Source organism: Oncorhynchus clarkii, chromosome 12, assembly GCF_045791955.1.
Source record: "Oncorhynchus clarkii lewisi isolate Uvic-CL-2024 chromosome 12, UVic_Ocla_1.0, whole genome shotgun sequence".
NCBI lineage: Eukaryota > Metazoa > Chordata > Actinopteri > Salmoniformes > Salmonidae > Oncorhynchus > Oncorhynchus clarkii.
Genome location: NC_092158.1, coordinates 75,899,098 through 75,922,891, shown reverse-complemented (window position 1 = coordinate 75,922,891; position 23,794 = coordinate 75,899,098). Strand labels below are relative to the sequence as shown.

General features: G+C 47.2%; 2 protein-coding genes across 4 annotated transcripts in view; one reads left to right on the top strand and one right to left on the bottom strand.

Annotated features, from left to right (window-relative positions):
• LOC139421309 (histone deacetylase 5-like) overlaps positions 1-23,794 on the bottom strand; it is an 83,576-nt gene that overhangs the window by 7,176 nt on the left and 52,606 nt on the right. For 2 of the 3 annotated variants that reach the window (XM_071172060.1, XM_071172062.1), the window contains 19 exons: positions 23,475-23,755; positions 23,165-23,309; positions 22,822-22,930; positions 22,364-22,497; positions 20,183-20,314; positions 19,063-19,175; positions 12,914-13,033; positions 8,856-9,093; positions 8,521-8,726; positions 8,056-8,358; positions 5,319-5,457; positions 4,225-4,358; positions 3,883-4,003; positions 1,895-1,944; positions 1,545-1,652; positions 1,248-1,303; positions 937-1,024; positions 587-804; positions 296-414 (listed from right to left, as the gene is read on the bottom strand). In XM_071172060.1, the coding sequence (XP_071028161.1) occupies positions 296-414; positions 587-804; positions 937-1,024; positions 1,248-1,303; positions 1,545-1,652; positions 1,895-1,944; positions 3,883-4,003; positions 4,225-4,358; positions 5,319-5,457; positions 8,056-8,358; positions 8,521-8,726; positions 8,856-9,093; positions 12,914-13,033; positions 19,063-19,175; positions 20,183-20,314; positions 22,364-22,497; positions 22,822-22,930; positions 23,165-23,309; positions 23,475-23,755 (2,814 nt within the window). The remainder of the gene's footprint in view (positions 1-295; positions 415-586; positions 805-936; positions 1,025-1,247; positions 1,304-1,544; positions 1,653-1,894; positions 1,945-3,882; positions 4,004-4,224; positions 4,359-5,318; positions 5,458-8,055; positions 8,359-8,520; positions 8,727-8,855; positions 9,094-12,913; positions 13,034-19,062; positions 19,176-20,182; positions 20,315-22,363; positions 22,498-22,821; positions 22,931-23,164; positions 23,310-23,474; positions 23,756-23,794) is intronic. The other variant, XM_071172061.1, reaches the window with a different exon arrangement.
• LOC139421784 (protein enabled homolog) lies at positions 13,298-18,025 on the top strand (the record flags this gene model as incomplete). The annotated part of the gene is made up of 3 exons (XM_071172904.1): positions 13,298-13,377; positions 14,304-14,499; positions 17,945-18,025. Coding segments are annotated over 3 exons (357 nt in total), but the record flags the coding sequence as incomplete, so codon positions are not given.

Below are 23,794 nucleotides of genomic sequence, written 5' to 3'. Positions count from 1 at the left end.
GAGTATAATCTTCTGAGTAAATCATGAATTTATGTAAATAGGAGAGGTCTGCACAGGAATTTTAGTTTTGTGCAGGTTTATGAAGTAAAGGCCCCATATGATAGGAAATAATTCAGGTACTTCAATATTCCTATGGAGTCTCTTGGCGTTTCTTCTAGTGGTTAAGTACTATTCTTCCAGCAGGGGGTAGTAGTGTATATACAATTAGCTAGAGGACCCTCCTATAAATGCACACATTATGGAAAAGGCTTGGCAGAAAAACTGACACGTAAAGACGGAGTAATGTTCAACTTACATTTAGCAGTGACATTGTATCCTCCCAAAGGGGACTGGTGGCCCTCCACGGCATCAAACCCAGCGGACACTAGGACCACGTCAGGGGAGAACTCGTTGGCTATGGGCATCACCACCGTCCTGTTTAACAGACAAGATGGAGAACGACATTTTATTTGCTAACGTTTCCAGATCATCTGCAAGAACTAAGCAGTGTGGAAATCACTAAATAAGCAGAGCCTGTTCATATGAATGAAAGATCAGTGCCAATGTTGCTGCACGTTCAGCTAATGACCAACAACCGTCTGTTCACCTGAAGGCAGTCAGGTACTCCACGTCACCCATGGGCGGTTCTACGCCCCCTGTCCAAGCAATGTTTGTGTTGAAGCCAATACCAGGTCCAACCCCCACCTCTTCAGGAGCCCCACTGCCGGGGAAGAAGTTTCCATCGTCGTAGCGATGCATGGAAATGTAAAGTACATTCGGGTCGTTGTAAAAAGCCTGCTGTGTCCCGTTACCATGGTGAATATCCTGGACACAGAGAACGGATATGTGAACAATAATACATGACCTGCATTGATCACATAATATATGGTATATATTTTGGTATCATGACGACACTAGCACATATAGGGCCTCGCTAACAACATACTTCCCACTCACCCAGTCCACGATGAGGACCTTGCTCACTCCTAGTTTCTGCTGTAGCAGCTTGGCTGTGATGGCCACTGAGTTGAAGAAGCAGAAGCCCCTGCAGACAATGACAGACACTATTTTTAAAAATAAATTATCAGCAGAAACAGGGAGAATGTTTAAGGGCACTGCCCAGTAGATACAATAATTGGTAAAAGCGTCCATTTTGAGTATCAACCATCGCACACCCCATGTCTCTATGGAACTTCAACCAACTCCTTTGAAGCCCCCTAGCCACTCCCCCGCCTCGGCTCTACCCATGATTCCCTGGGTGTACTCACATGGCAGTGGATTCCTCAGCGTGATGGCCTGGTGGACGCACCACGGCAAAGCCGTTCTGAAATGGAGAGGAGAGAGAGAAGCAGTTCATGAGAAAATGTTGAGTAGGGCCTATCCATCAACAAAATCAAGTGACTAAGTGCTTATTGATCAGGGTACTACTGTGTCCACTCATGAACAAACCCACAGGGTATATTACATGATTATTACATATTGTTCATTTTAAATTAAGGTGCAAGGTTGCCCCTGACAACTTTCAATCAAACAGTAGTAGAACGGAGAGGGGCTGGTAATGTTACCTTCAGTTCCCCGGCGGCCACTTTGAAAGCCAGCTCGATGACGCAGCCAACAGCCATTCTGACAGCGCCCGAGGAGTGCATCTCGTTCCACACAGTGTCACTGTCCACCTGCAGAGGGCAATAGAGAACACTCATCCCCACCCTGCTACTGTTCTTTTAACACTGATAACATGATGACACTGCTGTAGGTGATGTAATGCTCAGCTTTGTGCTGCTTATGTTGAATGAATATCCTACAATTAAACTGCATGACATTTTCTGAAACTGTATTATTATCCAATCTCAACCTCTAACTAAAATGTCAATGTAACTCCATTCTAAATGGATGGATGGATAGATAGAGGACTCACCCCAATGCCTCCACAGGGCAACACAGCATACATCTTCTGACTGATTGGACCTTAAGGAGCCAATGGGGACAGGGAGCAAAGGTTAGATTGTAGTTTAAATAAGTTAAACACTATTTAGCCATATTTCAACATTGTATCACACACACACCTTTTAGCCTTCCTAGCAGAGAGTTATTTTCCCAAGATGCTTGGGATACAGTGCATTTGGAAAGTATTCAGACCCCTAGACATTTTCAAAATATTGTTAAAGCCTTAATTCTAAAATTGATTAACTGTTTTTTTTCTTTATCATGCTACATGTAATACCCCCTAATGACAAAGCAAAAACAGTTTGACATTTGTGAAAATAGATTAAAAAAAACAGAAATACCACATTTACGTAAGTATTCAAACCCTTTACTTAGTTGAAGCACCTTTGGCAACGATTACAGCCTTGAGTATAACGCTACAAGCTTGGCACACCTGTATTTGGGGAGTTTCTCCCACTCTTCTCTGCAGATCCTCTCAAGCTCTGTCAGGTTGGATGGGGAGTGTCACTGCACAGCTATTTTCAGGTCTCCAGAGATTTTCGATCGAGTTCAAGTCCAGGCTCTGGCTGGGCCCCTCAAGTACATTCAGAGACTTGTCCCAAAGCCACTGCTGCGTTGTCTTGGCTGTGTGCTTAGGGTCGTTGTCCTGTTGGAAGGTGAACCATCACCCCAGTGAGATCCTGAGCAGGATTTCATCAAGGATCTCTGTACTTCACTCCATTCATCCATCATCATGTGGCTTCAGTCTGGCCACTCTACCATTAAGGCCTGATTGGTGGAGTGCTGGTTGGACATGTGGAGTGCTGCAGAGATGGTTGTCCTTCTGGAAGGTTCTCCCATCTCCACAGAGGAAATCTGGAGCTCTGTCAGAGTGACCATTGGGTTCTTGGTTACCTCCCTGACCAAGGCTCTTCTCCACCGATTGCTCAGTTTGGCTGGGCAGCCAGCTCAGAGTCTTAGTGGTTCCAAACTTCTTCCATTAAGAATGATGATGGCCACTGTGTTCTTGGGGACCTTCAATGCTGCAGACATTTTTTGGTACCCTTCCCCAGATGTGTGCCTCGACACAATCCTGTCTCTGAGCTCTACGCACAATTCCTTCGACCTCATGGCTAGGTTTTTGCTGACGTGCACTGTCAACTATGGGACCTTATATAGATAGACAGGTGTGTGCCTTTCTAAATCATGTCCAATCAATTAAATTTACCACAGGTGGACGCCAATCAAGTTGTAGAAACATCTCAAGGATGATCAATGGAAACAGGATGCACCTGAGCTAAATTGAGTTTCATAGCAAAGGCTCTGAATACTTATGTAAATAAGGTATCCTTTTTTGCAAAAATTGAAATAAAATACATTTTCGCTTTGTCATTATGGAGTATTGTGTGTAGATTGAGGAAAATCTTTTAAAATCCATTTTAGAATACAGCTGTAACATAGCATAATGTGGAATAAGTCAAGGGGTCTGAATACTTCCCGAATGCACGGTTTAATAGTTGTTTTTTTACCATCAATGTCTGCAAGTCCAGTTCTGCTCAGCACCACACAGAGTGAACTCACTTTGAAGTGTGTGTGTTTGTGTAGTCGACGGCTCAGTCACTGCAGTGCTGTTTTGCAGCTGATCCAGTCACCCCCCCCCCCTCTTCTATGAGACCCAGCCTAGCTATGAGTCACCCAGACGGGGGTGGACGGGCGTCTGGGGCTCTTTCCCCTCGACCAGCAGGTCTAAAAATACCCTCCTGCGCCTGTCAGGGAGCTGAGCCTTCAAACAATCCACCTGACTGCGTGTGAGTGTGTGTGTGGGTGGATGGAGAGGAGAGGGGAAGTAACTACTTTCAAGGATGCTTGGGGCAAATATTGTTTCCACCATTCGAGCAAAATGGCTAGGGAAACACACATGCATGGGTTCTCACACACAAATATATCTGAGGCGTAAAGACATGAGATGAGGTTAGGCACCCAAGAGCTTCTTGCTGTCTAGTTTCTGTCTGTTGAGGGGACTGGTTCCATACAGCAGTGTGTGGTATTCTGAATGCACAGTCTGGATCTCATCCAACGTGGCCTTCCTCCCCCGAATCCTCTGTACACAGTAAAGGAAAACACACAATGCATCAATTTCATTCAGGGTTATGTTGTATTGCTAATTGGGACGTGATTTTTAAAATGAACTTGAACTGATAATGGATAAAGCTCATTCTCATCTCCACCACTCGCTTGTTTAAGTTACTGAGAAGAAATTCTCTTGGAAATATGGAACGGAGCTGGTCGCTATTCTAGCTGTAGTCTGCAGGGTGCCCTCACCTCACAGCGGCCCAGGAGCCCAGTCTCCTGCAGCCGGGACCACACACTCTGGATGCGGCCGGCGTGTTCTGGGTGGATGTGGGTGTTCCCACACATACACTGGTGCTTCAGCATAAAGGTGTCGTACACCAACCCTGAGAAGGAGATGATAGGAGAGGCAGAGAGAAAAAGAGAGGAGGGAGAGAGAAAGAGTGCAAGAGAAAGATGTCAAGAAAGAAAGAAAGAAGAAAAATAAGAAAAATGTAGCTTTTCAAGGCAGGGTAGGAAGAAGACCAAGCACAGGGCAACCTCTCTCCAACTTCTCTCTCAGAACAAAATGGTGACCCCATTACCCAGCAGGTCAGAGCATAAGATCATCATCATCTCAAATGTATTTTTTCATGTTAGGACCTTTGGAGATGTTAATTATTCCATGGTGGAGGATGGCTCCATGTCATCCTGCCATCCTGGTTTCATCAGATCCAACCCTGTAGGCTTTTGATATTATTTTCTCTGCTGAAATAATTACACCCAGGCCGCCCTTATTGGACGCATCACTTAGTACAGGGCTTCCTAAACTTTTTCAGTGACTAAAAAAAGTACAACAATATCTATGGGCTAAAAAAAACTAAATAAAACATTAGCTGATCTGGACATTTCTGAAAAGTTATAAATAGCTCTCTAAGGTATGCAATCACTGACATGACAAGAGGAACTGATGATACACTACCCAATTTCGAAATTGCACCTTGTGCATTCTACTATTACAACTTTCAAGCGTAAGTTGAAAGCCGGACTGAGTTCCTGCCGACCCCTCGCCACGCCCCACAGTTTGGGAACCATTGACTTAGTCCTATTCTGCAGGGCCATTTGACCATGGACTGGCTAGGGAAGTGTTTGTTTTCTGAAAGTGTCTCATCTCTAAAAGCCAATGGCTTTCGTTAGTGTTTAACTAATAGGGATTTATTGCTAAAGCTCTACTATCTACCACTATGACAAAAAAAATACAGCGATTCAGATAGATAACTAAGGAGACAGCTTCTTTCATATTGTTCAATAGGTCCTGATCGTCTCACTTTGTATGTCATCTGTTCCAAAAACCAAAAGAAGCATACCTGTAGTGAAGAGGTGCTTGATGGGGACCTCCTTGACGCTGGCAGTGGCAGGGGAGGACTGGGCCCTTCCCAGAGGTCTGTGGGGCATGCCCGAAATGGACAGGGATGCCTGGAACACATTGAGCTGTTGCAGGTGATGCTGGTCAGAAGGAAAAAAAAAAAAAAAAAAAAAAAAAAAAAAAAAAAAAAAAAAATCGGGGACAAAATAACAAAGAGAGACATTTTCATTACCAACTAAAGATTTGAATAATGTCTCCTGAGACACTGACTGGACTTCAGTGTGAGGGAATGGACTTACTATATAAAATCAGCTCTGTGGCTTTCATTGTTTACATCAGAAATACTGCAACCTTGAGAGAGAAGTGACATTTCACAATAGCTGCAAACTGAAGCTACCACCTCAGGCCAATGGAGCAAGGGGGAAATGGGAGGGAGGTGGAGCTAAATTAAGCCTGTTATAGACTAAACATGGGCCCTGGGTAGAAACCCAAAGGCAAACACTTATCCCCATACGAGCCTCAAAAGGCAGGGCAGGACAAGGACCGAGCCTTCCCAACAGCCAAAAGACTACTCTGACAATTCCCCAGCTGTAAACAGTGGCTGAGCTAACGGGGCTCTGCTTTCTGTCAATGGGAGAAGCACTACACATCCAGACAGGAGCTGTGTGAGCTCTAGGAAAAATCTAACGCGATAGATGCTCCTTCTAACAGAGATCAAATGACAAGGTTCACATGTATCTTTTAAAAAAACTGCGGACGGTTTGTTTCAAGACCTTGAGATGGGAGCTGAGTTTACACTCGCGGACGCGAACACACACACACACACACACACACAGGTCTGGCAGGCACAAACACACACAGGTCCGGCAGGCCCACACCTTGCTAACCCCTTTTTAAATGAGAGATCCTAAGGCAATGCGGGCTCTCTTATGAGTCTCTCTCACTGTCTTTTCGCTTCCCATGTCTTTCCATTGTAGAGGGCGGCTCGGATCCATTTGTATTCAAGGCACCACAGCAGACAAGTAGAGCAGAGTCAGAGGGAAAAAAAGTTCAGCAGGGAGGCTGTGTGTGTAGGGGGGGGGGGGGGCTTCCGTGTCACTGACTCAAATGTCAAAATAGGTTTTTGAGGATGTCGTCTCTACAGAATGACTGCATACACCCATGCTCCCTCCCTATGGCCCCCATACCCTAAAAACTCCTATCCCCCTAGCCCATCACAACAGGAATAGTACTGCAGCAGCCTACCTCCCTGGTGGGTGGTGAATTGGTGTAAAGTGCAGGGGGAAAAGGGGGGAGAAAAGGGCTGGCATGGTGAAGAGAGGGGGGAGAGAAGGGCGGGGGTGGGCGGAAGAGGGGAATGATTCACCAAGGAAAGATGAGTCACAGATGAGTCCATTCACTGAAATGAGAAAAAGCAGCAAGGGCAGGGGAGGGAGGGTGTGTGAGCGCGCATCGAGGGGGAGAAGACACAGCCCGAATTCTGATGCTTTTCTCTCCTCTGATATTTTTTGTCAATGGTGTGTGGGAGTAGGAGAGAGAGGTTTATTTTATAATCTCCCTCGCTGCATTGGTTCTTCCTGCCTCCAACGCACAAACAGCATTTCTTAGAGGAACGTGACCACAAAACATTTCCATTATTTTTCGCCTCTTTTTAACGTTATGTATTAATTGCTGTCAATGACCATAATTTAGAGACAAATATGACAACCAACAGCAACATAGCCAACTGTGGCCGTTTACTGTATTATATTGTAATGTTTAGGTCCTCAAAAAGAGTATGAGGCTCTGATGAGGATCCAAATGCATGTCATCAACTACTGAGTCTGTCTCGGCCAATGACAGTTCAATCCAAATTCAATCCATCTTAATTACCTGTAGTAATTCATTTATATATATTTTTTAATTATTTTTTTTTTAATCGTCCACTTGCCCTTTCGCAACTTTTGTTTCAGAACTTTTAACTGGAGCCACTTATCCTCTTGGTAATTTGTGAAAGAACTGCAGGCGATTCATTCTCGAGAGAGCTTGTTCCTTTATTTCCTGCTAAGTGCAATGGATGACTCACAGGTGGGTGGGAATTAAGGCTCTCGTTCTTCTGTAGGGAGCCATGATGATGATGCCTCGCACAGCGCAGCCAATCTGCCCTCCAAGAGGGGATACCCTTTTTTAAATCACCATTCCGCCGCAAAACTCAACCCACCACTCGAACTGGGTGTGAACGCCAATCTATGTAGCCACATGGCTAATGATGACGTTCCTACCTTTTCAACTGCATAGCCTTTGCTACTGATCTTTTGGTAGGTCATTTCTGCAATCTACACCCCTCCCTGGAGTGATTGGTCATTCTAGACAGTTTCTTGTCATTAAGTTATAAATGGCCCATTATAAGAGGTACAATGATGAATCAAGTCACTAGGTTTAGTCATCAGACAGACGTCACCGGAACAGATTTGGGAAGGTCAAAAACGAAAGGGGTCTGAATATTCTTGCTGCACTGTTAGGAGCAAGTAACAAGCATTTCATTGCACCCGCTATAACACCAATAAACTTTGATTTGATTCCAGCAGAAAGACAATAAAACTCATGGTTTATAAATAAACAATTTGCACCTCTTATTGGCTCTCTGATTTTCTTACAGAAAGTCATCTTAGTGTTAAAAACATGTATTGCCCTGCAAGTTTCTCTCTATCAAAGTAAAATTAAATGCAAAATGTCTTTAAAAAAAATTCAGTATTTACTTGGCCGTAAGGTACGCCCTCCTCATCACACTCCCTCAGCTCGATGGCCTCGTCTTCATCATCCTCTTCCTCCAGGTCGCTCTCTGTGCTCTCGCCCTTCAGGGGGGTCAGCAGGCGTTCTGAGGGGGGCGACGTCTCCCCCGACTCTTCCTTCTGGAGCCTCTGCTCCTGAGGACGACCCTCCCCCAGACGCTCAGACTCCGCCCCCTCCTCCTGCATCTCCTGTGTCTCTGTGAGCTCCTCCTCTGTCTCCTCGGGGTGGGTGGGCGGTTGGCGAGGAAGCTCCACCCCTTTTGACAGAATCTGGTGTGGTTGACAGATAGCAGTGTCTAACTCTCCCTGCCACATGTACAGTATACTACACCCCCCTCAGTCCAGTCAAATGGCATACAATATTATTTTTTTACCTGCAAACACAACCATAACCTCTAATATTGTAGTAGTGTTCCTTGTGGCACCCCCTACCTTGTTGAGCTGGTACTGCTTCTGCTTCTCCAGGAAGTGCTGGTGCTGCTGCTGCATGACGAGCTGCTGCAGGGCCTGGGGGCTCTGGGGGAGGGGTGCAGACTGTGTGCGGCTCAGGGGCCGGTGGCGTGGTAGCTTGTTCACCGTGCGCATGCTGTTGGACACCCGGTCCCCCGTCACCAACGGCGACTGACCGTACATGGGGACTGGAGGGAGGAGGAGTCAGAGAGATGTATTTCAGAAGAGGCCGTATGTATTTGAATCTATATTTACCTGCAAGTAGGACGCTCTGCTGGCAGGGATATAAGAGTATAAATATATGTTGGTAGATGTACCTGAGAGGAGGGCACTCTGCTGGCGGGCCTGCTCCAGCAGGAGGACGTGCTGCAGTAGGGAGGAGTGACTGCTGTGGCTGTTGGGGGCCTGGGTGGAGTCTAAGTCGTGTTGCATCCCAGGTGGCAGGCATGATGCCGGCAGGGACGAGGTGCTAACAAACTTGCCCGTCAGAGCCCCACCCTGACGCATGGTCTGGATGGCCTGCCTCTCCGCCTCCTGCAACAGCTTCTGATTGGCCTGAGGATGGAAGGGGGGTTAACTAAGTCAGAATGTCTACATCAGATGACAACTCTGGTTCAGGGGAGTGTGTGCTGGTTTCTATTTGACCTCAACTCAGTGGGATGGAGCAGGTTCAGGCAGTTTTTTTACGAATACTTAAAAAAATATTAAAAGAAGCTATTTTTAGAACACAAGGCCCGCACTGGAAAAAAATGTGTGCACATTTACCTTTATGCCAACAGTGACGGGTTCTGACTTCTAAACTTGAAATATTGTTAATCATCAAGTATCCTATGGAAAGGTGAAGGGCCACAGTCTGGTTGTTACACCAGAAATGAATGGTTATCTGTAGGAGAAATGTATATGGTGGAGTCAATTACGGTTGAATATGAGCCAGGGGCTTGGAATGTACTGAGTTAAGGAAAGGCAATCACATGGTTGTGGTCACTGATAAGGGTGGAGAGCTGTGGATTAGTGAGGAATGGGGATCGAAGTCAGGTCAGGTCAGAGTAAGGGAGAAGGAACAGTTTATTAACCACATCACTTAACTTCGAGCCTAGCAAAAAATGTAATGTTTAGAGGGAAGGAGGAGACTTCACCTAAATTGGGGTATACACACACACACACGTCTTTGTCTGTTCATCTGTCTGACTCATTGAGTGAATAAACTTGATTTGAACTTGTCATAGTTGTACGTGAGTTTTTCACTCTTAAATTAGAACTAGAACAGCAGCTATGGCAAATGTATTATAACCATTACAGATAAGATTTTGTTAATTGCTAAATTGCTTCACACACACACACACACACACACACACTCGGCAAAAAAAAGAAAGTCCTCACACTGTCAACTGCGTTTATTTTCAGGAAACTTAACATGTGTAAATATTTGTATGAACATAACAAGATTCAACAACTGAGACAAACTGAACAAGTTCCACAGACATGTGACTAACAGAAATTGAATGTGTCCCTGAACAAAGGGGGGGTCAAAAGTAAGTCAGTATCTGGTGTGGCCACCAGCTGCATTAAGTACTGCAGTGCATCTCCTCCTCATGGACTGCACCAGATTTGCCAGTTCTTGCTGTGAGATGTGACCCCACTCTTCCACCAAGGCACCTGCAAGTTCCTGGACATTTCTGGGGGGGGAATGGCCCTAGCCCTCACATCTAACAGGTCCCAGAGGTGCTCAATGGGATTGAGATCCGGGCTCTTCGCTGACCATGGCAGAACACTGACATTCCTGTCTTGCAGGAAATCACGCACAGAACGAGCAGTATGGTGGCATTGTCATGCTGGAGGGTCATGTCAGGATGACCTGCAGGAAGGGTACCACATGAGGGAGGAGGATGTCTTGCCTGTAACACACAGCATTGAGATTGCCTGCAATGACAACAAGCTCAGTCCGATGATGCTGTGACACACCACCCCAGACCATGACGGACCCTCCACATCGATCCCACTCCAGAGTACAGGCCTCAGTGAAAGACCCATCCACGTTTCATCTTCAATGCCCTTGCTGATGGAAGGAGGTTTTCACTCAATCTCACGATACATGGCCCCATTCATTCTTTCCTTTACACGGATCAGTCGTCCTGGTCCCTTTGCAGAAAAACAGCCCAAAAGCATGATGTCTCCACCCCCATGCTTCACAGTAGGTATGGTGTTCTTTGGATGCAACTCAGCATTCTTTGTCCTCCAAACACGACGAGTTGAGTTTTTACCAAAAAGTTATATTTTGGTTTCATCTGACCATATGACATTCTCCCAATCTGCTTCTGGATCATCCAAATGCTCTCTAGCAAACTTCAGACGGGCCTGGACATGTACTGGCTTAAGCAGGGGGACACGTCTGGCACTGCAGGATTTGAGTCCCTGGCGGCGTAGTGTGTTACTGATGGTAGGCTTTGTTACTTTGGTCCCAGCTCTCTGCAGGTCATTCACTAGGTCCCCCCGTGTGGTTCTGGGATTTTTGTTCACCGTTCTTGTGATCATTTTGACCCCACGGGGTGAGATCTTGCGTGGAGCCCCAGATCGAGGGAGATTATCAGTTGTCGTGTATGTCTTCCATTTCCTAATAATTGCTCCCACAGTTGATTTCTTCAAACCAAGCTGCTTACCTATTGCAGATTCAGTCTTCCCAGCCTGGTGCAGGTCTACAATTTTGTTTCTGGTGTCCTTTGACAGCTCTTTGGTCTTGGCCATAGTGGAGTTTGGAGTGTGACTGTTTGAGGTTGTGGACAGGTGTATTTTATACTGATAACAAGTTCAAACAGGTGCCATTAATACAGGTAACGAGTAGAGGACAGAGGAGCCTCTTAAAGAAGAAGTTACAAGTCTGTGAGAGCCAAAAATCTTGCTTGTTTGTAGGTGACCAAATACTTATTTTACACCATAATTTGCAAATAAATCCTACAATGTGATTTTCTGGAATTTCTGTCATAGTTGAAGTGTACCTATGATGAAAATTACAGGCCTCTCTCATCTTTTTAAGTGGGAGAACTTGCACAATTGGTGGCTGACTAAATACTTTTTTGCCCCACAATGACCTTAATTGCCTACCGTCTAAGCTGTTAGTGTCTTAATGACCGTTCCACAGGTGCATGCTGATGAATTGTTTATGATTCATTGAACAAGCATGGGAAACCGTGTTCAAACCCTTTACAATGAAGATCTATCAAGTTACTTGGATTTTTAAGAATCATCTTTGAAAGACAGGGTTCTGAAAAAGGGACATTTCTTTTTTTGCTGAGAGAGACACACATACATATTATTTTTTTGCTATTTAAAGTTAATTTATTGAAACCGTAATATCAATTATTTATATTATGGAACACAATCTTCAAAAAGCAACCTCCACAGTGGGGCTTGTAGAAGCCTATGGCTGTGCAATGGCATAGCTTTGTTTTGTTATTTCAGCAGGCAAATAGCTCTTATATCCCAAACCCTTATCACGATCAAGAGACATATTTTATTGTAAAAAAAAACAAAAACAGGTAAAATAACTAAATAATATAGAACAGAATATTTTTCCAAATGAAAAAAAGTTTCCGGTACAAAGTGATCTCACGTCTGGAACAGTCATTCTCAGAGTGATCATTTAAAAACGGGGCTCAATTTGGCGACGAGGTGAAATCATTTTTTCCGAGTTACAAACCAAAACCTGTCTTTTCCATATACAGACGTTCAATTTTGTTTATTCTGCCTGTTCTTTGGAATTTTCCAAATGGATGAACAAGTCCATATTGAATACTGCATGAGGATGAATTATGGCCATGACATTGTTTGGTGAGTAGGCCTAGGCATAATGATTCTGATAAATGTTTAGGGCGGCTATAGCCTAGGCTAACCAATTCTAAATGGCATTCACAAAGTAGCATAAGTGGAAAATAGACAGGACACAATCTTTCCAAAACTGCAGCGCTCGTTGTTGGAACATATTTCCCTACTTCAGCCAAGCAGTCCATTAAGAATTTGTGATAAAACTGTCGTCATTTGGCAAGGAATGAAGCTTGTGTATCCCATCAGTTAGATATGTTTTTAATAGGCATTTGTTTCTGTAGGCCTAACGGGAGCGTGTAGAGGGTGCCGTCGGAAAACAACTGAGTGAGTGAGACAAGGAGGGGAAAGGGAATTTAGGGAGAAGAACTGTGTGATGCTTAGCTTGGTTTTCTTTTTGTTGTGCCCCGCAAATGCACATGTACAAATGGAACACTAGAGTCAAAGAAAATTAATGTTGTCTTCAAGACCTTTTGATTTCTGGTTAAAGATGGCGTCTGTTCGAGTACTCATGCCTATCCCTAGTTTCTAGTGTTCAGAGTTTCGGTAGAGTACTCACGGTGAGGTGCGAGTTGGCTGGCATGCCCAGGGAGATGTTAGGCAGCGAGGGGGACGTGTAGAGGCTCAGCGGACTGACTGTCCCATCAGCGTTAAGGGTCTGGTGGAGGGACCGCAGCTGCTGCACAGAAAAGAGGGAGAAAAAGTGGTTGAGAGAGAGCGTGTGAGAGAGGGCGAGAGAGAGAGGAGCGAGCAAGAGAGCGTGTGAGGAGCGAACGGGCGAGCGAGAGGAGAGAGGAGCGAGCTGGCGAGCGAGAGGAGAGAGGAGCGAGCGAGAGTAGAGAGGAGCGAGCGAGCAAGAGCAGAGAGGAGCGAGCGAGCGAACGAGAGAGAGGAGCGAGCAAACGAACGAGAGAGGAGCGATCGAGGAGCGAGCGAGCGAGAGAGGAGCGAGAGAGAGAGGAGCGAGAGAGGAGCGATCGAGCGAGCAAGAGAGGAGCGAGCGAGAGAGGAGCGATCGAGCGAGCAAGAGAGGAGCGATCGAGCGAGAGAGGAGCGATCGAGCGAGCAAGAGAGGAGCGATCGAGCGAGCAAGAGAGGAGCGATCGAGCGAGCAAGAGAGGAGCGAGCGAGCGAGCAAGAGAGGAGCGAGCGAGCGAGCAAGAGAGGAGCGAGCGAGCGAGCAAGAGAGGAGCGAGCGAGCGAGCAAGAGAGGAGCGAGCGAGCGAGCAAGAGAGGAGCGAGCGAGCGAGCAAGAGAGGAGCGAGCGAGCGAGCAAGAGAGGAGCGAGCGAGCGAGCGAGCGAGCAAGAGAGGAGCGAGCGAGCGAGCGAGCAAGAGAGGAGCGAGCGAGCGAGCGAGCAAGAGAGGAGCGAGCGAGCGAGCGAGCAAGAGAGGAGCGAGCGAGCGAGCGAGCAAGAGACGAGCGAGCGAGCGAGCAAGGGAGGAGCGAGCGAGCGAGCAAGAGAGGAGCGAGCGAGCGAGCAAGAGAGGAGCGAGCGAGCAAGAAAGGAGCGAGCGAGCGAGCAAGAAAGGAGCGAGCGAGCAAGAAAGGAGCGAGCGAGCAAGAGAGGAGCGAGCGAGCGAGCAAGAGAGGAGCGAGCGAGCGAGCAAGAGAGGAGCGAGCGAGCGAGCGAGCAAGAGAGGAGCGAGCGAGCGAGCAAGAGAGGAGCGAGCGAGCGAGCGAGCAAGAGAGGAGCGAGCGAGCGAGCAAGAGAGGAGCGAGCGAGCGAGCGAGCAAGAGAGGAGCGAGCGAGCGAGCGAGCAAGAGAGGAGCGAGCGAGCGAGCGAGCAAGAGAGGAGCGAGCGAGCAAGAGAGGAGCGAGCAAGAGAGGAGCGAGCGAGCGAGCGAGCGAGCAAGAGAGGAGCGAGCGAGCGAGCAAGAGAGGAGCGAGCGAGCAAGAGAGGAGCGAGCGAGCAAGAGAGGAGCGAGCGAGCGAGCAAGAGAGGAGCGAGCGAGCGAGCAAGAGAGGCGCGAGCGAGCAAGCAAGAGAGGAGCGAGCAAGAGAGGAGCGAGCAAGAGAGGAGCGAGCAAGAGAGGAGCGAGCAAGAGAGGAGCGAGCAAGAGAGGAGCGAGCAAGAGAGGAGCGAGCAAGAGAGGAGCGAGCAAGAGAGGAGCGAGCAAGAGAGGAGCGAGCAAGAGGAGCGAGCAAGAGGAGCGAGCAAGAGGAGCGAGCGAGCGAGCAAGAGAGGAGCGAGCAAGAGAGGAGCGAGCAAGAGAGGAGCGAGCAAGAGAGGAGCGAGCAAGAGAGGAGCGAGCAAGAGAGGAGCGAGCAAGAGAGGAGCGAGCAAGAGAGGAGCGAGCAAGAGAGGAGCGAGCAAGAGGAGCGAGCGAGCAAGAGAAGCGAGCGAGCAAGAGAGGAGCGAGCGAGCGAGCAAGAGAGGAGCGAGCGAGCGAGCAAGAGAGGAGCGAGCGAGCGAGCAAGAGAGGAGCGAGCGAGCGAGCAAGAGAGGAGCGAGCGAGCGAGCAAGAGAGGAGCGAGCAAGAGAGGAGCGAGCAAGAGAGGAGCGAGCAAGAGAGGAGCGAGCAAGAGAGGAGCGAGCAAGAGAGGAGCGAGCAAGAGAGGAGCGAGCAAGAGAGGAGCGAGCAAGAGAGGAGCGAGCGAGAGAGGAGCGAGCGAGCGAGCAAGAGAAACAGCGAGCGAGCAAGAGAAACAGCGAGCGAGCAAGAGAAACAGCGAGCGAGCAAGAGAAACAGCGAGCGAGCAAGAGAAACAGCGAGCGAGCAAGAGAAACAGCGAGCGAGCAAGAGAAACAGCGAGCGAGCAAGAGAAACAGCGAGCGAGCAAGAGAAACAGCGAGCGAGCAAGAGAAACAGCGAGCGAGCAAGAGAAACAGCGAGCAAGAGAAACAGCGAGCAAGAGAAACAGCGAGCAAGAGAAACAGCGGAGGTATTTTCCAGAGAGGGAGAGTGTCTTCCAGCTTACTAAAACATCCCATCAGTGCATGTATATTTAATCTACCCTAGCAACAACTAGAGAGAGGAAGAAAGGAATCCATCTTGTGTTCTATCTGACCCTCTGCAGTATAAACAGATAGGACAGGAGCTCTAACCATAGTGTGACTCATTCTTTCAGCTCGCACAACATTTCGCTCCAAATGCCGCCGAGGCTTCCAGTTCCCTTTGAACAAACGGCTGTTATTTGATGTTTGTGCAGGTGTGCTAGCTAGTACCATTTCAGGAGCTTTTATTACTTGCCATTTAGACTTCACCTGGCTAACACTGTACAGAAACCCTTTCGGCTGTGTCCGAAATCAGTCTTGCCTACTACTTATTAAAAATACATACTGTGTACTAATAGCACTACATACTATTTAGAATGTACTGTTTAGTAAAAACGTATGCCGTAAGCAACATACTAATCATCCATTTTATTTTTAATTTCACCTTTATTTAACCAGGTAGGCCAGTTGAGAACAAGTTCTCATTTACAACTGCCACCTGGCCAAGATAAAGCAAAGCAGTGTGACAAACACAGTTACACATGGGATAAACAAACAGTCAATAACACAATAGAAAAGTCTATATACAGTGTGTGCAAATGGCATAAGGAGGTAAGGCAATAAATAGGCCATAGTAACAAAGTAATTACATTTTGCAATTAAACAATGGCGTGAGATGTGCAGATGATGATGTGCAAGTAGAAATACTGGTGTGCAAAAGAGCAAAAAAGGTTAATAAAAACAATGTGGGGATGAGGTAGGTAGATTGGATGGGCTACTTACAGATGGGCTACTTACAGATGGGCTATGTACAGCTGCAGCAATGGGTAAACTGCTCAGATAGCTGATGCTTAAAGTTAGTGAGGGAGATATAAGTCTCCAACTGGAACAAATAGCAAAAATCGCTGAAGTCATTGGAAGCAGAGAACTGGAAGGAAAGGCGGCCAAAGGAGGTGTTGGCTTTGGGGATGACCAGTGAGATATACCCGCTGGAGCGCGTGCTAAGAGTGGGTGCTGCTATGGTGACCAGTGAGCTGAGATAAGGCGGGGCTTTACCTGGCAGAGACTTATAGATGACCTGGAGTGGGTCTGGCGATGAATGTGGCATACAGGTGGCAGTGGTTGGTGGTATATGGGGCTTTGGTGACAAAAGGGATGGCACTGTGATAGACTGCATCCAATTTGCTGAGTAGAGTTTGAGGCTATTTTGTAAATGACATCGCCGAAGTCAAGGATTGGTAGGATGGTCAGTTTTACGAGGGTATCTTTGGCAGCATGAATGAAGGAGGCTTTGTTGCGAAATAGGAAGCCGATTCTAGATTTTATTTTGGATTGGAGATGTTTGATGTGAGTCTGGACGGAGAGTTTACAGTCTAGCCAGACACATAGAATATGTGGACAACTACAAATACCTAAGTCAGAACCGTCCAGAGTAGTGATGCAAGTCGGGCGGGAGGGTGCGGGCAGCAATCGGTTGAAGAGCATGCATTTAGTTTTACTAGCATTTAAGAGCAGTTGGAGAACACAGAAGGAGTGTTGTATGGCGTTGAAGCTTGTCTGGGGGTTTGTTAATACAGTGTCCAAAGAAGGACCAGATGTTTACAGAATGGTGTCGTCTGCGTAGAGGTGGATCAAGGAATCACCTGCATTATGAGAAGGCATCATCAAATGTCCGATCACACTTGTTCCCCTGCCAGCTGTTCAATTTAGTAGGCCATATTCTGATTATCAGCTGTTGTCAAACACACGTGCAAAAAGACGAGTCTCTTCCTCAATAGTGTGCAGCGATTTTTACTCTATGAAAAGCCTAAATGATTATTACATCCTAGATTTTAAAGCATAATACATTTTTGAAATTTCACATTTGACTTTATTTTCACATACCCAAAAAGCATACTATTTAGAATGCAATATGGGTATTCAGACACAGCCATATTTCTCCCTGCCTCAACGATTTCTCAACAAGGGCCCTTCTCTTTTTCAGATCCCCCCCGGGTGGGTGTCAGCCTTTTTCACAGGTTCTCACTGACAATGACGTTATCGGGGGAAGACTAACTCAACAGAAACACTATTTAAAAACAGGGAAAATACGTTTTTAAGAAAGTCACCATGCCTCCCAAACAAGGTGTTGATCCATGGCAAACTGCCCTATCTGTTGTTAAAACAATGTCACGCTCTCCTTTCTGTGTGCGTCTGACCATTTATCAGCCCGGATCTGCTGGGGCGGCGATGACGCAATAACGTTCTTGGTGGGGGTGGCTATTTTGGAAAGTTGCACACAGCAGGCTAACAAGGCGCTTGTTATGTCATCAGCGGTCGACTGTTTCTCCGCTTCGAGAGAATGGCAGTAATCAAGTATTTTCAGGGAGGGAGGGGAGGGAAATTAAATGGTCTCAGAGATTGACTAATGCTTCTTATTTTTGTTGCCCTACTTTTGGAGAGAAGAGAGAGGAAGTATTTTTGGGTGTTATAAAATGGCAGGGGGAAGATGGCTGTAAATTGAGTGTTGAGAGCTGTCTGAATGAGAGGACAAAATGCTCATTTGAATTCAAATCATCAACCCTGTGTGAACACACACACACAATTCAATGATTTGTTCGACCAAATAAAAAAACACATTTATCCATTAAAACACAGGTCTTCTAAAACAGATATTTGAAGAGGTAGACATGGAGAGTAAGACCAAGTACCTGAGGGCTTTAGTGTTCCAGCTACAGCTGTTCTCTAAGTAGCCTGACTACCAGGAAAAACTCAAGTCCCAGGGACAAGAACTGGTAGTTCTGATCAGTGAACTTACAGTATGTTCTGCAATGAAATAGCTAAGGCAGCTAGGCCTATATTTATCTTACATGATGAACAATGAATCAGGTTTTATTATCAAAATGGAGGATCGCAGTCATTCAAAACACTATGGCTAGCTCGCTCTCCCTCCTACATCCCCCTTCTTATCTCTCTCGCTTTCTCTCCCTCAAGGTTAAGATGTTCCTGGGGCCACTTGATGCTCAGTGCATCAGACCAACCTTCCGCCCCCCCTAGTCTACCCAAGCTTATTTTCAGGCCTTACTCACTGCAGTCAGCCGCTATCCTCTCGCCCTAGTTTACAATTCAGCCAAGCACAATGACCATACAAGCATTAAGAATAAGCTACTATTAGCCTTAAAGAACACAGTCTACCTAGTCATGTAACACTCCTCATAAGTCCCCATTGCATTTGATCTATAACTAACAGCAGGGTTGATAAAAACTAAACCAAACCACCAGGTAGCCTAGTGGTTAGAGAGTTCAGCCAGTAACCGAAAGGTTTCTGGATCGAATCCCCGAGCTGACAAGGTAAAAGTCTGTCGTTCTGCCCCTGAGGCAGTTATCCCACTGTTCCCTGGGCACCGAAGACGTGGATGTCGATTAAGGCAGCCCCCCACCACTCCGATTCAGTTGAACATTCAGTTGTACAACTGACTAGGTACCCCCTTACCCAATCAGAATGGGTTCCATTTGCGTCTCTCTGTCTTGCAACTCTTTTTATACTAATGCTTCTAATGTGATGAGACATTTTATAAAACATGCACTCTGTTGGTTCCTGGTACCTTTTGTCCAAGCAGTAGGTTATGGATTTTGCATGGTGTGTTATAAAAATGCATCAACCCAAACAAACAGCAACACACATTTCAGGGGTTATTAAGTTCCATAGAAGGTAGAAGTCATTTTTTTGTGCAGAGGGGAGGCCCCCCTTGACCCCCTAGCATCCTCCCACAGCCCTCACCTCTCTTACCTCTGCGTGGATGTTGGGGACAGAACCGCTGGAGCCGTTCTCTGCGATGGCGCTGTTGGAGCTGTTGGGCGAGCTGGGCCCGGAGCCAGGGGCACTGCTGCACATGGAGGACACTGCAATGACAATGGAACAGGCCACTCAGAGACAGAACCAACCCAGCATCCCAGGCAGACAGACACCACCGCCAAAACCCCTGTGTGGTACAGCCTTTCTCCAAGCTTGCATCAAACTCTACAAATGTGTGAAGAAATGTCTAGGTTTTATCAGGCTTTTTTCTATGAGTATACAGAAAGGTAGAAACAGAATAGACTATCATTGGTAACATATACATGGAATCAGAGAACTAGGAAAAAGGACTTCCCAACGTTTCTTTGACTCTTTCAAGAGGCCAACATTCTTAGTCCCAATCCGAACGTTCACAAAAACCCTGTTCTCTTTTTCCCTGCTCCACTGCCAGCTAACCCCCCCAAACCCATCCCCTTTTGTCCTATTCAAGCCTTATGTATTAATCCACACCCTATAGTCCCTGCTATTTTTGTTTGTCTCCAATAAGCACCAATATTTAGTCCCAGAAAAGCTTCTGCTTTCATTAGCAGATGAAACGGGCGAGTTAAATCAAAAGCCTATATAAGCATAGCTTCTGTTGTGGTCTCGAGAACAACCAGCATTTATACGATCTCCTATGTTTACATAGTAGTTGCACGTGACATGGAAACGGCTAATAGGGCAAACCCTTAAACCTAACATACGGTAGCTAGCTCCAGTACTTGGTCTGGAAAGGCATTGTGTGGCATGTGTATATAGCCAACCTGACTAAGTGGGTTATGTAACTAGGTCCTTCTGGGAAATTAGCTTGAGTTGTAGAGTGCCGTGGCCCCTCCGGATGTCTACTTTTACCATCAGGCCAGTGTTGAAATGACTGTTTTATGTTAAGTAGGGTGTGACTTTAGATGATTTATGGTTCACCCAACTGGATGCTTCTCACTGGGGTTGGTTTACAACTATGAAATGGCACAGGGTGTGGAATTCTAGTTGAAGAGTGTACAATGTATTTGTATGCGATTATGTAAATGCATAATGGAAGAGTGTGTAAATGCATGGTGTGTGTGTGTGCTCTCACCAGAGATCTCGATGGCTCTCTTTTTGAAGGTACTTATCACTGTCCCGTCCTTCCTCCTCAGCAGAGGACTGCTCCTCCTCTCAGCTACCTTCTGTTTTAACCGCGAACGCACCTTCAGATTGGGCTCGGAGGCTGTTGGAGCGAGATGGGCAAGAGAGGGCGAGAAAGCAATGAGAGGGCGAGCGAGAAAGCAATGAGAGGGCGAGCGAGAAAGCAATAGGAGGGCGAGCGAGAAAGCAATAGGAGGGCGAGCGAGAAAGCAATAGGAGGGCGAGCGAGAAAGCAATAGGAGGGCGAGCGAGAAAGCAATAGGAGAGCGAGCGAGAAAGCAATAGGAGAGCGAGCGAGAAAGCAATAGGAGAGCGAGCGAGAAAGCAATAGGAGAGCGAGCGAGAAAGCAATAGGAGAGCGAGCGAGAAAGCAATAGGAGAGCGAGCGAGAAAGCAATAGGAGAGCGAGCGAGAAAGCAATAGGAGAGCGAGCGAGAAAGCAATAGGAGAGCGAGCGAGAAAGCAATAGGAGAGCGAGCGAGAAAGCAATAGGAGAGCGCGCGAGAAAGCAATAGGAGAGCGCGCGAGAAAGCAATAGGAGAGAGCGCGCGAGAAAGCAATAGGAGAGAGCGCGCGAGAAAGCAATAGGAGAGAGCGCGCGAGAAAGCAATAGGAGAGAGCGCGCGAGAAAGCAATAGGAGAGAGCGCGCGAGAAAGCAATAGGAGAGAGCGCGCGAGAAAGCAATAGGAGAGAGCGCGCGAGAAAGCAATAGGAGAGAGCGCGCGAGAAAGCAATAGGAGAGAGCGAGCGAGAAAGCAATAGGAGAGAGCGAGCGAGAAAGCAATAGGAGAGCGAGCGAGAAAGCAATAGGAGAGCGAGCGAGAAAGCAATAGGAGAGCGAGCGAGAAAGCAATAGGAGAGCGCGCGAGAAAGCAATAGGAGAGCGTGCGAGAAAGCAATAGGAGAGCGAGTGAGAAAGCAATAGGAGAGCGCGCGAGAAAGCAATAGGAGAGCGCGCGAGAAAGCAATAGGAGAGCGCGCGAGGAGAGCGCGCGAGAAAGCAATAGGAGAGCGCGCGAGGAGAGCGCGCGAGAAAGCAATAGGAGAGCGCGCGAGAAAGCAATAGGAGAGCACGCGAGAAAGCAATAGGAGAGCCAGCGAGAAAGCAATAGGAGAGCGCACGAGAAAGCAATAGGAGAGCGCGCGAGAAAGCAATAGGAGAGCGAGCGAGAAAGCAACAGGAGAGCGAGAGAGAAAGCAATAGGAGAGCGCGAGAAAGCAATAGGAGAGCGCGAGAAAGCAATAGGAGAGCGCGAGAAAGCAATAGGAGAGCGCGCGAGAAAGCAATAGGAGAGCGCGAGAGAAAGTTGTGAGTTTAAATCAAAAAGACACAACAGAAACCATAAACAAACAGCTCATATCCAAAAGCACTATGGACGGCTCCAAATGAGGATATTTATATATCTTATTGACTGGGGACACTAAGACTGAAATAAATGTCCATTTCCAACTAACCCCTCCTTCACGCAACTGCTTTTTCAGCCCATTGTTGTTGCAATGAACGACAGACCAACTTAGACTAATGGAAGTAAATAAAACAGATTGGACCCCAGGAAGAATACCTGCTGCTTTGGCAAAAGCTAATGGGGATCCAAATGAACCAATATGGAGGGAGGGGGAAAAAAACAGGAATTGGGGCAATTAAGCAAAAGCCCCGGGTTTAATTTAATTAGCATCCAATAGCGGTGCTTTCCACTGGTCATAAGTCCCAGTAAGCACGAGCTAACAAGTCTATGGAAACAATACCAAACAACAAGCAATATAATTAGATCTAGATACATGGGATCCTTCAGGATATAGACACAGCAAGCATATATTTAAGCATGTGTCATGGGTCAGCTTCTCAGACCCAGTTTACTGCTGGACACGTTCATTGGAAAGTCTCCCATCTCCATTTAGTGAACCACCCCGCTCCATCGGCTTGTCTGTGGGTGGGCTTAATTATCTACATGAGTGAGTGTGTATGTATGTAGCTATTGCCCACCAGTCTTCACAAACACTGCTGCGGTGACTCATTCTGACTCATACCAGAAAAGGAGAAACACTAAATGCATGCACACACACACATACACACAGGTAGGTGCTTCAAAGTAATGCAGACATGCAACCGCACACAGTGCATCCACTCACCAGTTTTCCGGAGAGGGAAATCGTCCCTGCCCTCGTAGGACCCCAGTAGTGGGGGCAGTTTGTAGGAGGGCGGCGTTCCCGGAGTGTTACTCTGAGGGGGGGAGTTGGGGTCCAGAGAGGTGTGGTGGGCCCCCCTGATGAAGCCATAACAGTTAAGGTACCAGAATCAGTTGATACTACTTGTGGTGTAGACAAGACATTCTCTGACTAGATTAAAACCTCTATCCATTTGGCATGACACCCGCGGAAGGTAAACAAGTCATACCACTCTCTGGAGTTAAGTATTTTTTAACAGTTCACTCCGGGTCAATGCATGTGTAGGAGCTCTAAGAGTCCTAGCTAAGGTGTAGCCCTTCCTCCATATTCATTAACCATTAACTTCCATGGCTCTTGGCCAGTCTACCAGCTAACGTTAGCCAGCCTCAGAACTCAAATTAGATGTTGATGGTTAGGCTCACCAGCATTTCTGGGGGAAGGAATGGTTTAGTCCGCCAGGTGTACCAGGCTCTTTTTTGCTCAGGAGGAACTCCTGGAGCTTCAGCTTCACCTCCGTACTGGCAATGGCACCTTCCGGAACAAACCATCACAACACAAAGCTATTATAATGCTAACAAAGACCAACAGCTATGGAGTAGGAGGATCTAGAGCTCTAAACTAGAGCAATAACAGCAGCACTGTATCACTAAGTAAAAGTGTGATTGAAATATACAGTAGATATGTCATCCGTTTTCACTTCCTGAAAGCTTCTCATCATACACCAGATATATACTGCTCAGTGTGTGACTTCTGTGTACTACTCACTCTCTTTGCCCTTCTCCTTGTTGCGTAGCATGAGGAGCTGCTGCTCCAGCCTCTGTTTCTCCAGCTCCTCATGCCTCTGCTGCTCCAGCTTCCTCTTCTGCTCCAGCTCCTGCTGCCGCTTGGCCGCCAGGATCTCCTGCTGCTGCTGCAGGGACGCCAGGGGGAAGGAAAGCCAGAGAGAGGGGATGTCAAATGAAGCTCAAACTGACTGCCAGAAACTGACCGGTCCAGTGGTGTGTGGCTAAAGACGTTTCTAAACCCACCTCTTCCCCCCCCCACCACCAGCCTTCCTAAAGCGGATCCCAGTTACCTTCAGGTGCTCCTGCAGCTGAACCTCATGCTGGCGTGTCAGCACCTCATGCTGCTTCTGGAACTCAGCGAAGAGAAGCTGTTTCTGAAGCTCCTGCTGCTGCTTGAGGAGGAGCAGTTCATGCTGCAGTTGCTGCTCCCTCATGGCTGGGTCCACTCCTCTGCCCAGGGGTCCCAGCCTGGGATCAGTCCTCAGGTCCACGGGACCACCTCCAACACCCTGCTCACTGCCGCCCACAGGGCTCTGCATCCCCAAGGGGAGAGTTGTCTTCACCTCCACAGCTAGATGGGGGAAGGCGTGGAGGGCAAAAAGAGAGAAGC